Genomic DNA, 13477 nt, shown 5'->3' with positions numbered 1-13477 from the left:
GTCCCTGGTGCCCCGCGGATACCGCTCCCCGCCGCTGGGGAGGACCCTGCCCCGATGCACCGCCCCTCACCCGGATTTGCAGCCCCCCGGGTGCCGCCCCCGCTCGCCACCACGCCGTGAAGAAGTGCCACGCCGGGGGCACCGGCAGGGCTCCTGCTGGGGGCTTCCGTCACCCTGGCGCTGGGCAGGGGCTTCTTCATATTTTTTTAAGAAAATTAAAATGGAAAAAAAGTAGAAAATAAAGAAAAACATTGGAAAAAAATGGAAAAGCGGTGGAGTGTGCTGATCCCGTTCCCGCGCGGCGGAGCCCACCGTCCTCCCAGCGCCCCCGGGATGGAGGGAGGGGTGGGGGCGCGGGAGAGGAGGGAAGAGGGATGGGGGTGCCCCCGGCTGGGGGGGGGGGGAGCTGGACCTCCAGTTTCCCGTCGGGCCCCGCGGTGCCGGCAGCCCCTTGGCCCCGCCCCGGCAGCGCTCGCGCGGCGGCGGCGGGGGCGGGGCCGGGCAGGGACCGGGGTCGGGGCCGGGGCCGGGACCCGGCCGGGACCCGCCTGGAGCGCGGACCGCGATGTGGCCGCTCCGCCTGGGCAGGGTGAGTCTCGGAGCTGGGACGGGGGTGCCGGTGCCCGGGGGGGTGCCGGTGCCCGGGGAGTGCCGGTGCCCGCACAGGGCCCCAGTGCCCGGGGGGGTGCCGGTGCCCGGGGGAGTCCCAGTGCCCGCAGGTGTCCCGGTGCTCGCAGGGTGTCCCGGTCCCCGGGATGTTCCGGTGCTCGTAGGGGGTCCTGGTGCCCGGGGAGGGGGGGGTCCGGATACCCGTAGGAAGTCCCGGTGCCCGGGGGGTCGCTCCCTGCGTGCCCGTTTCTCCCCCCCGCCCGCCCGCCCGCCCCCCCCAGCGCCTCTTTGCAGCCGGGGGGCGCAGCTCCTGCCCGGCGGGTTTCGGGGCAGCGGCGCCCGGTCCCGACTCCCCCCCTCCCCCCCCCCCCCCCCCCGCCCCGGCTGGGCAGCGGCACCCCCGTCCCGCCCCCCGTCCCCGCGGACTTTGCGTCCGTCCCAAAGTCCCCGGGCCGGGGCAGCCGCCGGCCTTGGCCCCTGCCCGGCGACCGCGGCCCCGTGGGTGATGCAATGGGGCCGCGGTGGTTACATCACCCGGGACCGGGCACCGCCGGCAGGGCGAAGGGGGGGGACACAGTTCCCCTTCTGTGCCCCCCGGGACCCCGGGCTGAAGGGAGCAGCAGGGCCCCCCCGTTGTGCACGGTGCTGCGGGACCCCCGTGCAGCACCCCGCACACAACACTGTGCACAACGGGGGGCCCCTGCAGGGTGGCTGAGAGTCCGACCGTCCCGCCTGGGTGTGCACACGCGCGTGCAGCTCTGCTGCACACGTGCTCTGCACCCGCGGTGGGTTTGGCTGCTGTTCCTCCTGCTCTCAGCGGAGGGGAGATGCTCCTGCCCTGGCCATGGGCACGGGAGACCTTGTGGTCAGGGGTCCTCATGTGCCTCGTGGGAACCTTGGGGGTCCCCACATGCCCACCCTGGGGGCTGGCATTGGCGGTTAGAGACAGAACTCCAGGGTCTTGCTCCTGGCACTGTCACCTGCTGTTCCAGGGGCTCTTGGGGGGTAAGGGGGCCTGGCATCTGCCTCTGTGGGGTTGCAGCCTGTCAGCCCCCCCTTTCCTGCGCAGGCCCTGCAGCGATGTGGTGGCCAGGTGGCCACCGGCAGCCAGTGGGCACAGCATGGCACTGCTGCGGTGGCTGCCGCTGGGCACGTGCCCAGCTGGACAGGACAGGAGAGTCTGGCCGAGAGCGACCCAGAGATGTGGACCTTGGTTCAGAAAGAGAAGGATCGGCAGTGCCGGGGGCTGGAGCTCATCGCCTCCGAGGTGAGGTTTGGGGTGCTTGGGGCAGGGGGTGGTGACAGTCCTGGGGGACCCCTGCTCAGGTGGGGGCTTTGCTGCCCCATCTCTGACCTCCCTTTTCCCCCAGAATTTTTGCAGCCGGGCAGCATTGGAAGCCCTGGGCTCCTGCCTCAACAACAAGTACTCAGAGGGGTACCCCGGCAAGAGGTAAAGAGGGGGAGTGGGTTCTGGGGAGCGGGAGGGCACCAGTGGCATCAGGGGCCCTCCTGCAGCCAGCATTCGGCTGCAGGAAAGGTTAAGGGGAGCCCCAGGGCAGGAGCAGGTGCTTCTGAGGGGAGGCTGCCCTCTCCACTGAGGTCCCCTGTGTGGCAAGGTGGGAGGCTGTGAGGCTGGCAGGGGGAAGGCCCCCCGTAACCACCTCCCTTCTTCTCCAGGTACTATGGGGGAGCCGAGGTGGTGGACCAGATTGAGCTGCTGTGCGAGCAGCGGGCTCTGGAGGCTTTTGACCTGGATCCTGCCCGCTGGGGTGTCAATGTTCAGCCCTACTCAGGGTCTCCAGCCAACTTTGCAGCCTACACAGCCCTGCTGCAGCCCCACGACCGCCTGATGGGGCTGGACCTGCCCGATGGAGGCCAGTACGTAGCAGGGTGGGGAGGCAGTCTGGAGCCTGCTGCCTCCTGAGGGGCCCAGCCTGATCCTGTGCCTCTGCCTTCCCCTGCAGCCTCACACATGGGTACATGTCAGACATCAAGAGAATCTCAGCAACGTCGATCTTCTTTGAGTCAATGCCCTACAAACTTGACGTGAGCCGAGGGGGGCAGGTTCCCAGGGGAAGGGGGGATCTGGCCAAGCTGTTGATCCCGGTGGTGCCCTGGGGGTGCCCAAGCTGCTCTGCCATTCCCTGCCCTCCCCTCACCATGTCCCAGTTGTGTCCCAGTGCCACAGGGTGCTTGGGAGCTGCTGGTGGTTCAGCCAGGCATGCTGTGCTCGGAGCTGGGGGCAGGGAGGTGCGTGTGCCTCAGCAAGCTGTCTGTCTGTCCCTCGCAGCCAGCCACGGGGCTCATTGACTACGACCAGCTGGAGGTGACGGCACGACTCTTCCGTCCTCGTCTCGTCATTGCTGGCACCAGCGCGTACGCCCGCCTCATCGACTATGCTCGCATGAAGAAGGTACAGGGCAGCAGGCTCCATCCTGGGTGATGGGAGCTCTTGTGCCTGCGGTGGCTCAAGGACAGTCACACCCCACTCGTGGCCATGGGGACAGAGACAACCCATGACTCCCTGTGCCCCACGTCCCCAGGTGTGCGAGGAGGTGAAAGCCTACCTGCTGGCGGACATGGCGCACATCAGCGGGCTGGTGGCAGCCAAGGCCATCCCTTCGCCCTTCGAGCATGCAGACCTGGTCACCAGCACCACGCACAAGACCCTGCGTGGCGCCAGGTGAGACTGCATCCTGCTGCCCCCTCCCCGGGGATGATGCCTAACCACAGCGGGGGAGCATGAACCAGAGGTTGTGTTTTGTGCTCTGGCTGGGGTCAGAGCTGAGCAGGAGGGTGGTAGTGGTGTCAGCACTGCGCTGTGGCACTGGGGGGGCAAGCCCCCACTGTGGGACGATGGTGGGCAGGTGGGAGGAGCAGTGCCAGCTCTCTCTCGCCGCCAGGTCGGGACTGATCTTCTACCGCAAGGGTGTGCGCTCAGTGGATAAGAAGACAGGCAAGGAGATGCTCTACGACCTGGAGGACAGGATCAACTTTGCTGTCTTCCCCTCCCTGCAAGGGGGACCCCACAACCACGCCATTGCTGCCGTCGCCGTGGCCCTCAAACAGGTCTGTGCTGGGGCAGTGGGTTCGGGGCTGGGGGTGACCTGGGCCCCATGCTGATGTGGTCTCCCCCACCAGGCCAGTTCTCCAGCTTTCCGCCAGTACTGCCAGCAGGTGCTGAAGAATGCCAAAGCCATGGCGCAGGCCCTGCTCCAGCGCGGGTACACCCTGGTGTCAGGTAATGCCTCCTTCCCTGCGCTTTTGGGGACAAGGAGGGACAAGGCTGCGGTAGGTCGCAAGTGGCACTGCTCAGCCTCGGTGCCCCTAGGCAGCAGTGGGGAGCATGGGTGGGGGTTGGGGGGCAGAGGAGGGGGTGCAAGGCAGAACAGGGCTCGGGAGGCGGCACGGGGGCAGCACTGCAGAGTGGGGAAGGGACTGGGATTTGGTGGTGAGAAGAGAGGGGGTGCCTGAGGGTGCTCAGGGCTGGCCGTCACTCCTCACCCCTTTCCCTTGCTCCCCAGGTGGCACCGACAACCACCTGGTGCTGGTGGACCTGCGGCCCAAGGGCATCGACGGCGCGCGGGCTGAGCGGGTGCTGGAGCTCGTCTCCATCACTGCCAACAAGAACACATGCCCTGGGGACAAGAGTGCGCTCACGCCAGGGGGGCTGCGCCTGGGTGAGGGACGGGCCCTGCTCAGGGGGGTCTTCCTGCCTCCATCCAGCCCCTTCCCTTGGGTGGGGGTCCCCAGGCTTTCACCCTGGGGCATCCCCCCTCTGTTTCAGCCCTCTCTGAGGACTCCGCATGGGAATTTGGAGCCAGTTTCTGGCTCAGAGAGGGGTATGGGACCCCATGGGGGCCAGGACTCGGGGAGCCCCTTGGTGGGATTGGCTTCTGCAGATGATGGTCCCCCTGAGCAGCTCCCGGCCCTCACGGGCTCCGTCCCCCAGGTGCCCCTGCGCTGACTTCCCGCCACTTCTGTGAGGAGGATTTTCAGAAAGTCGTGGCTTTCATCGATGAGGGCATCGCGCTGGCCCTGGACGTCAAGAGCAAAACCAGTGAGTGTGTGGGGGCCCCGGTCTCCCCCCTTCCTGGGTGCCAGTCGGCATTTCTCCATTTGGGGTGCAAGGACTGCACCCTGAGCTGGTGCCAGCCTCCCCCTTTGCCTGGGCAGGGAAAAGGGGCTGCTGTAATGTCCCCCCGCCCTTCTCACCGGCTCCCCCTCTGCCCCCAGGCAAGCTCCAGGAGTTCAAGACCTTCTTGCTGCAGGATGCCGAGACGCAGCGCCGCTTGGCCGACCTGCGCCAGCGTGTGGAGACCTTTGCTCGTGCCTTCCCCATGCCTGGCTTCAGTGACCACTGAGCGGGGGCTCTTGCCCCTCCTGCCGGGCCGGGACTCCCTGGGGACAAGGGGAGGCTTAACCCCCTGCCGCTGCATTCCCTGCTCCCCTTTGTCCCCCACCAGCACCTTTGGGATCGGGTGTTCCCTCCCCGGGGTGGGGGGCAGCCCACTCCCATCCTGCTCTCAGTGTTAGGGTACAGAGACCCCCCCACAGACCCTGATGGGGGGAGGGACCAGTCCTTGCTCCAGCCTCATCCCCTCTGTCCAAGCAATTCTTGCACTTTTCTACAGGGCAGGGCAGGGGGTTGCTAAATAAAAGTGGGGGCAGAGCCTGCGCAGAGGCGTGTGGATGCTGAGCTGGGGAGGGAGAGGTCGGTGACAAGGCGTTGTGGGGAACAGTGTACCCAGAGCCCCTCAGCAGTATGCCAGGGTGCAGTGGGTGGATGTGGGGCCCAGACCCCCAGGTCCCACTGCCCATGGTCATACCTCAGTGTCCCCACTCCTTCTCTTCCACCCTGGTGCTTCAGCCAGAGGGTTCTGAGGGTGGAGGGGTTCCACTGAGCCCCAGAGCAAGACTGGTATGGGTGGGGGTCAGTGGCCCAGGCTGCCCTCCCTGCTGTCCTGCTGCTGCAGTGTGCAGAGCCCCCAGTGAGGTCCCTTCCCTGCCCCCCTCCGGGCACTGCCTGGCTGGAGGTAGCACAGCCCCTGGCAGGCCAGGCAGCTGCCTGCTTCCCAGCACGTCCCACTCTCCTGGGTCATCTGTTCTGTATTTACTGGCTGTGAGTTCCCCCCCACAGCCTTAGCCAAACCAAACAGCACCGGGCAGGACTCCCTTGCCTCTGGCAAACGCCAGCCTCTGCCCTGTGGCATATAGCCTCTGGGGAGCAGGGGCTGCCCAGGAGTGGAGGATATGCACGAGCATCCACGTGCACGTGTGTGTGGGTGTGTGTGACCCCCTCCACCCCACCCAGCTCTTTTCCTCTTTGGAGGGGCTGGGTCAGGACCGGGGTGGTCCCTGGGCAGCCCCCGGAGCGTGGGAGAGCGGAAATGTGGCACCCAGGGGCTGTGAACTGCCGCTTCCAGCAGGATGGGAGCCCCCACCCCAGCCTTCATGGGGGGGGTGTTGAATGTCTCCTGTGTTTATGGGCCTGGGAAACAGCATACATACATAAACCCTTTTGCTCGCGCCCCCCCCCCCCTCCCCGCAATAATTTATTACTCTCCTACAAGTTTAATGCAGGAGAGACACGATGGCAAGCAGTGTGCCAGGCAGGGCAGGGGGGCACCAGCCATGGCCATCATGTTGCTCCCAGAGTGATGTAGTTTATTGTGGGGGGGCACAGCCCCACGGTTTGGGGGTGCTGAGGAAGCAGTCAGGCCTGCATGCGCAGTGACCTGTCACGGAGCCGTGGGGCAGGTGAGAGCCAGGAGGGCTGGTGGGAGCTGCGTCAGTGCTGCCAGGGGGGTGCGCGTGCTCTCCCCTGCCCCAATGTGGTAGCACATCCCTGGGGCAGCTCAGAAATTGGGACGGTCCTTCTTGAGGCTCTTGTAGTCAGTGGAAACTGCCAGAAACTGGAGAAGGGAGGGATGTGAGCCGGGGGGGGGGGTGGGGTGTGTGTCAGGTCTGGCACAGCCGTCGCTGCAGCCTGGCCTTGGCTGCGAAGTGGGGGGGACAGCGCTCCCCTCCCCAAATCTGAGCACAAAGAGATGGAGGCTCATGCACCTCTGCCCCAGGGCTGATGCCACCTCTTCCCCAAGGAAAACGTGACGTCTTGCCCTAAATGTGGCCATTCCCCTCCCCCAGAGTGCCAGCCTCCCAGTTTACCCAGTGCTCACTTTATACTGGTCCGTGGGGCTCAGCTTATTCCAGGGTTCAGGATTATTTTTTCGATCCCAGCTGCAAGGATGATGGGGCCATCAGCACCTGTAAGGAGGGTGGGGGAGACAGGGCCCCCCCCCCCCAATCCCACAGCCCCCTCCCATTTTATCCCCACTAGTGCTCCCAGCCCCGGGTCTCTGCAGAAATAACCCCAGATGCCATCGTAGCCACACAGCCCAGCTTGCTGTGGTTGGCAGCTCTGCCTGTGTCCCTCCAGCCCCCCTGGGGTGAGGTGCTGGGGTGGGGGCCAGGCAGGCTCCCTGTGGGGCTGCTCCCAGAGCACCCCAGCCTAGGCTTGTCCCACAGCCATGCACTGACTCACCCAAACCGCAGCCTGGCCGCTGCCCCAGGACAGGGCTGGTCCGCTAGCTGCTGCACCAGCCGTACGTGTAGGGGTGCACGTCTGCCTACTACCCCCCCCCCCCCCAGCTGGCACCTCTGCAGGTACTGCCCTGCTGCACCCCTACCTCGGGGGGGGGTGTGGGGGGGTGGGGGCTGCCTTCTGGCCTTGGTTGTTCTGCCCCCCTCCTCTTTCCCAAAACCCTCCCCACCCCCATGAGCCCCCTTTTGGTGGGGGGGTGAGCAGGGAAGCTGCTGCCTGCCCTGTTGGGCATGCCCTGCTATGAGCAAGCAGGGACACAGCAGCCATGTGCAGCACTCAGGAGTGTGCAAGCCAACTGCACAGGGTGACTGGTGTTGGTCAGATGAAGCCTTCCCAAAGAGGACGTGTCCCATCCTGTCCCAGGAGGGGTTGTGGAAGGCCAGTGAAGCCGTGGGATAGGTCCCCAGAGAGAGGAGCTCACGTCTTCCCCCTCTCCCGTCCCCCTGCAATCCGCTGGTGTTGGCCAAGAGCAGAATTTTCCATCTGGGAAGACGTGCGCGTGTGTGTGCGTGCATGTTGGGGGACGGGGGGGGGGGGGCGGGCAGGCTGCAATTGCAGACCCCTGGAGCTGTTTAATAGCATTAATGTGCTGTGGGGGTGCTGCTGTTGTTTTATCCACCACCACCACCCCCCCCCCGCACACACATGCATGCCCCTGCGCTTCCACCATCAAAGACAAGGTGCCTGGATCTGCTAATTGCTGAGCTAAGTACCCTGGGCAGCTGGCGTCAAATTAAATCAATGAGCGTTTTACCAGGAGCAAACAAATATTAGATAGGCATTAGACAGCATGGGGCTGCAGGGACCATGGGCCACTGAGCTACAAGGGGGGAAAAAAAAAAAAAAAATCCAATCCTCGTGCGCCACAGCACGCCTGCCTGTCCTGTGCCAATCCATCCACCCCCTATTCTTCATCAATCCATCCTCACACCTTGTCTCCCTTTTCTTCTTATCTATTCATCCTCGCACACTGTTTTTGTCTGTCCATCCTCCCTCTCTCTCCCTATTCCTTCTCCAACCAGCCATCCCACTGGTTTCCCATTCCTCTGTCAATCCATCCCTCCCCACACTGTCTTTCCCCCTCTCCATCAGTCACTTACTGCTTTTATCTGCCTCGTCATCCAACCATCCATCCCGCTCCCTCTGCCGTCCCTGTAACCTCTCTGCAGCTCTCTTCTGCCCACTCCCAGATTCCCATCAGCTGGTGCAGGGCCCAGAGCAGCAGGTTGAAGGGGCCCCTGTCCCCTGCACCCCCAAGCAAGGAGAGGGCAGATGGTGCCCCAGCTTCCCTCACCCCCTCTGGGCACCTCTGCACCCCGGTTTGGCTGTCCCCCCATAGCTCCTCTGCTCACCATGAAGGTGTCAGAGTACATCCAGGCACTTTGTGCACCCCAGTGCCTGCCCGCCGCACCCAGGCATCACCCCCCCTCAGCTCCAGGAGCATGGGGTGAGCGCCCGAGGGGTGCACAGGGGCACCCCGAATCGTACCTGACGTCCGGGCTGTACAGGGCCAGCCTCAGCAGGTACAGGACAGCACTGCCCAGGCCAACACTGATGAAGCCAATGAGGGGAATGAGCTGCAGAGAGAGAGAGAGAGAGAGAGAAAGAAATGAAAAATACCCCAATAAAATGAATATTTATCAGGCCGACTGGAGAGTGAAAGGGAGAGCTGACACACCGGGAGATTTACAGGGGAAATATGGCAGAGCAATCCTGTAGCTGGGCTGCGGTACACAGTGTAGCTGTCAGCTTGAGTGACTGAATTAAAAGAGGGAGAGAAAAATCGGCTCATGTTGGAGAGGAATTGGATTTGGAATGAGAAATTGCTTCCCCTCCGCCTGCTGCCACCCGGCGCTGGTGCTGGCTGGCACAGCCGCAGGTAAGGGCCCTGGGGTGCCGTTCCTGGCGTGCATGGTGCCCCTGGTCAGGGTCAGCTAAAGATTCCTCCCTGAGGGACTTGCTCCCTGCCCAGTGCAGGGCTGCAGCCTGGGCAGGATTTGGCCCCAAGCTGTGCTACACCCCTCGCAGCGACCCCTCCCGCCCCAGGCCCTGCACTCCTTCTGCGCCATTCCCCAGTGAAGGACAAGATGAGGAGGAGGTTTCAGTTCGTCTTCCCCTGCGCCTACAGCTGGGACATGTTGGGGCCATGTGGTGGCTGAGCAGCTGGTCCAGAGCAGGTCTCAGGGCTGCAGTGACAGTGCGGTGTTGGGGGGGCACTCAGCGACCCCAGGGAGCTGCCCCAGCCCTGCAGCGGGCATCCCTGTGAGCAGGAGGTCCCTTCAGCCCCCTCCGTTCGCACAGGGGCTTTCATTGTGCCTTTGCAGGGTGACCAGCTCCATCTTCTCATCTGCGCTCACTCCCCCTCCACTCACGCTGCCAATCCCCCAGCACCCGGGGGGACATGGCCTCAATCGGAGCAGAGACGAGGCTGCTTTGACCTCCCCCAAATTGCCGTGGCCCCCGCGCCGGGGAAGACGGTCTGAGCGTAATGAACCTCCCGCCAACCCGTGCCCCTGGGAAGGCAAACGCGGCTGGCGCTGCACAGTGCCCATTAGCACGGAGCGGGGGCCGGCGTCACCACAAGAGCCGTGCATGCCGTGCAGTTCGCGTTGCCAGCACCTGAGTGCCTGGGTTATATTTGCAGTTCTGCTTGGCAGCTTGAGCTCTTAGCAAATGTCTCTGAACCCCGCACCCGCCCACCCACCACATGCTGACTCAGTTTCCCTGCTTGGATGGGGACGACGACTCTAAAACATGAAGAAAAGGGTCAGTCCAAACTCCTCTGTTATCTGCCAACCACCTCAATGACCTGCACAGGGAGTGGGTCTTATGGATCAGATGTGTCCCCCTCCCCAAGTGCTCCCTGTCCAGCTTTCATTCCCTAGCTGGACCCCCGCCTCCCACCCTCACCCAGTGCCCCCAGCATGGCCCAAGCCAAGCATCGCTCTGCGCTCGCGCTGGCTGACCAAGCACCTGGCAGATGCCAGCGCCAATTCAGGAGGTTAGAGGCATCAGCAGATAATGATCTTTTGCGCCGTGTGTGGCTGGGGGCCAAGAGGAGCTGGCAGTAGCCGCTACCCAACCGCACCGGCTAATCAAGACGAGCTCCACAGCGCCGGGAATTGCGGTGTCTGTTGGAGGAGATTCAGGGCGACGGGTTCGTCTCACCATCTGCTGCTGACACCTTCTGGGTAATTAATGCCTGGGAAGAATTAAGGGCAGGGGGAGCTGGGGGGACCACTCATGCAGCAGGCGAGGGGCTCTGGAGCTGCAGGTGCAGGCTGCAGGGCCTGATCCCCCCCCAAGACATGCACAAAAATAAACAAGACGTATTGAGAGCTTGACCTTAAGCGTACGGAAAGTTAAAATGCTGCTTGTGTGCGTGAAGCATTTGCCCTTTAACCCCGATTGTGGGGACCTGTTGGGACTGAGGCAGGCACTGCCCTGCTCCCCGGGACCCCCATCTCTGCTGGCAGCGGGGCTGACACCCCCCCCCCCCCAATCCAGGCATGACTGGTCCCCACCACAAGCCAGCTGCAGCCCCAGCCATCACCCAGCACTTCCAAGTGACATGGCAGCAAGCTGGAGTGGGGATCTGGCCCCATTCCTACTGCTGCGCCTACAAAAATAGCAGGAAGGAGAAAACAAACACATGAAGGTGCTGGGTGAGGTGGGGGGGCCCCGTGCCTGGATGAGGTGGGACAAGCACCTCAGGTCAGAGTGTGGACAAGCATCCCCTCCTGTGGCAGGACCATATGCTGAGGTGAGTGGATGTGGGGTGCAGTGCGGGGCTCTGCCTGGTGCCTGAAAGGCGCCTGCTGAAGCCGTGCAGCCCCCAGACTGCCGTGCTGGGCAAGTTCTTCTCCTGCCAAAGCTCCTGTGCTTCACCACTACAGTGCTCCGCTGGTATACCTGGGCATTAATCACTGCCAGGCGGGTGGGCAGCGGGGTGTGCTGTGGTGGGAGAGTCTATTGCCAGGTGAAAGTGCTGATGTACCTGCCCGGCACGAGCTGCAGCTGTTCACCTATAATGGATGACACATCAAAAATTGCCCCAGCAACCTCTGCCGGCAATAATACTGCTTAACAGCACCGGGCGCACACCAGGCACTTCATGTGCAGGTATCCAGGACCACCTCCCCTTTACACGTACTGTTTGGGGGCCTCTCTGTGTTGCGTCCCCCAAGTCACACGCAGTCCTCTGACAGCTGGGGAAACCGTGGCAGGCATGAGCAGAAAAGCCCCAAATCTCCCCATTCTGCACACAGAAACACACAGAAGTGCCGTGAAGATAGTGCAGGAGCCCTCGCCCGTGCTGTCCATCTGTCTGCTCTCACCTAGGATGTGAAAAGCACCCAGGTGTCCTGGCTGCCTGTGCCCTTGGTGCTGGCAGTGCCAGCTCTTCCTTTCCCTGGATGAGCCCAGCCCCAGGGTGCCTCCTGCTCCAGCCCTGGACTCCCCTCCCCTGCCCCCGCCGAGCCAGGCATCCGGATGCTCAGCCATAGTTCATCATCCTTTCCAGCCTGGCTGCTCTACCCGCCCCCCCCCAAACCCAACTGCCAACAGCTTACGTGACTTTCAGCTCATTAACCCTCCCTGTGCCACCAGCCCCAGCCAGGTCCCCAGGGAGGGCACTGGGCAGTGGGTACCAGCTGGGGGGGGCAGGCAGGAACACTCTAAGAAGAGCTAGGTCCCTGCCGCAGGAGGGGATCCAGCTTGGCAGCAGAACAGGCCCGTCCTGGCAGGGCAGGGATACTTGCCCAGCTGCCGCCGTCTTGGAGGGTCTGCAGTTTATCAGGTTTTAAACAGCTTTGCACACAAAACCCTCAGCTTGAAATTCTGACGGCAGGGGACAGATCTGAGCTGAAAGGATGGGAGTTTGCACTTCAAACCTGGGGCTACTGGGGTGAGTGGGGAAGGGGGCTTGATTTCCATTCCCTCCCCCACCCCCAAAGATGCCCCGGGAGCAGGGTGTAGCAGGGGGAGACGACACAGAGCAGCACCCTTCACCCAAGCAGCTGCCAGCAGGCATGCCTGGCAGGGTAAGTAAGCTTGTGTATATGTGCGTAAGAGTCGACATGCCCAAAGTCCAGCCCAGCTGAGTGAAGGAGCCCTTGGCCCCTCGACAGCTCTGGACAGAGGGAGTGGGGCAGGCAGGCAGGGTGGTCTCACCTTTCCTCAGTACAGGAGGGCTGGAGACCACCGGGACCGCCTGGCTTACCCAGAGGATGTTGCAAGAGCTGGGAGGGCAGCGTGAAGGAGAAGCTGGAAAGCAGGGACAGCCTGGGAAGGCACTGGGAGGGCAGAGGAGCCAGACTGGGAGGCTGAGAAGGGATTTGGGGAGTGGGAGGAAGAGGGGGCTGGCAAAGAGTAGAGGAGGGCAAGAGGAATGGGGGGGGGGGTGGGAAGGAGAGAGAAGAGTGTGGGGAAGCATGGCATCCCCAAGGCATGTGGCTAGAGAAGGGCAAGGACAGGACAGGGGTTGTGGGGGTTCCCTGGGAGCAGGAGAGGGGCAGAGGGATGCAGAGGGATGCAGAGGGATGAGGAAGAATGTGGGGTCCCTGGAGGGAGAGGGCGTGGGGTGACTCACTCCGGGGTGCCGCTTGACATGCCGGGAGAACATGCTTCCGAGAAGGGGGCCCTTCATGGCGAGGGTGTGGGGAAGGTCTGGCTGCGATGTCAGGTTCCCAAGTGCTGTCCGAGGATGGAGGGTGGGCAGGAGATGCGAGGGAGGCGTCTGCGGCAGGGCTGGGAGGGACGGGGCGGGACAGAATGGGGATCCCGGCCCGGAGACACTGCAGGCTGGAAGGGAGGCTGAGGATCAGGTCCTGAGCCCCGGCTGCACTCTGCCCCTTCCATCCTCTCTCATAGTGAGCCCCGATGACTGGGTTAATGACAAGCTTTGGGTTGGGACACCTGAGGTCCCCACATGCTGCTGCACCCCAGAATGCATTTGTGCCTCAGTTTCCCTCTCTGTACAAGGGGCCAGCCCCTTCCCTCCACCTGCAAATCCTTCACAGGTTGCTCCGCACCTTCCTGCCATGACAAACGATGAGTCGTGTGATTTGTTATGACAACTTTGCCAATGTTTGCTGCCTCCCCTCAGCACCCCCCCCCTCCATTTATGATAAATGACATAACACCCAATTTACATTTAGCAATGCAAATCTCCCTGGCAGTAACAGATGCTGCTGTGCATATGGAAACCAGCTATTTGTATCCACTGGCTCTTAACAAAAGACTGGGGAGATGGACAGAGTGGGC

General features: G+C 63.1%; 2 protein-coding genes across 3 annotated transcripts; one reads left to right on the top strand and one right to left on the bottom strand.

Annotated features, from left to right (window-relative positions):
• Positions 1 to 456: 456 nt before the first annotated feature.
• On the top strand, positions 457 to 5290 carry SHMT2 (serine hydroxymethyltransferase 2). The gene is made up of 12 exons (XM_054807272.1): positions 457 to 589; positions 1679 to 1876; positions 1980 to 2059; positions 2287 to 2487; positions 2574 to 2655; positions 2900 to 3022; positions 3153 to 3292; positions 3513 to 3678; positions 3751 to 3850; positions 4134 to 4289; positions 4562 to 4669; positions 4846 to 5290. Exons 1-12 carry the CDS (start codon positions 566 to 568, stop codon positions 4971 to 4973), a joined length of 1506 nt encoding a protein of 501 aa, XP_054663247.1. The 5' UTR covers positions 457 to 565; the 3' UTR covers positions 4974 to 5290.
• A 904-nt stretch (positions 5291 to 6194) lies between these two features.
• On the bottom strand, positions 6195 to 12918 carry NDUFA4L2 (NDUFA4 mitochondrial complex associated like 2). 2 transcript variants are annotated; one of them, XM_054807231.1, is made up of 4 exons: positions 12804 to 12918; positions 8702 to 8790; positions 6789 to 6849; positions 6195 to 6524 (listed from the first exon to the last, which is right to left on the bottom strand). In XM_054807231.1, exons 1-4 carry the CDS (start codon positions 12858 to 12860, stop codon positions 6468 to 6470), a joined length of 264 nt encoding a protein of 87 aa, XP_054663206.1. In that variant the 5' UTR covers positions 12861 to 12918; the 3' UTR covers positions 6195 to 6467. The 2 variants fall into 2 exon arrangements, with proteins under 2 accessions (XP_054663206.1, XP_054663205.1); XM_054807230.1 differs by lacking the exon at positions 6195 to 6524 and adding an exon at positions 6558 to 6645.
• Between the last annotated feature and the right edge of the window lie 559 nt (positions 12919 to 13477).

Source organism: Grus americana, chromosome 31 (genome assembly GCF_028858705.1).
Source record: "Grus americana isolate bGruAme1 chromosome 31, bGruAme1.mat, whole genome shotgun sequence".
In the NCBI taxonomy this organism is placed as follows: domain Eukaryota; kingdom Metazoa; phylum Chordata; class Aves; order Gruiformes; family Gruidae; genus Grus; species Grus americana.
This window is presented reverse-complemented; position numbering and strand designations above follow the sequence as displayed.

Coding starts and splice junctions, on each gene's coding strand:
- SHMT2 (XM_054807272.1), top strand. CDS start 566: ATGTGGCCGCTCCGCCTGGGCAGG. Junction 2,656..2,899: donor CAATGCCCTACAAACTTGAC/GTGAGCCGAGGG, acceptor TGTCCCTCGCAG/CCAGCCACGGGGCTCATTGA. Junction 3,293..3,512: donor AAGACCCTGCGTGGCGCCAG/GTGAGACTGCAT, acceptor TCTCGCCGCCAG/GTCGGGACTGATCTTCTACC.
- NDUFA4L2 (XM_054807230.1), bottom strand. CDS start 12,860: ATGAAGGGCCCCCTTCTCGGAAGCATGTTCTCCCGGCATGTCAAGCGG. Junction 8,791..12,803: donor ATGTCAAGCGGCACCCCGGA/GTGAGTCACCCC, acceptor CTCTCTCTGCAG/CTCATTCCCCTCATTGGCTT. Junction 6,850..8,701: donor CTGTACAGCCCGGACGTCAG/GTACGATTCGGG, acceptor TCATCCTTGCAG/CTGGGATCGAAAAAATAATC.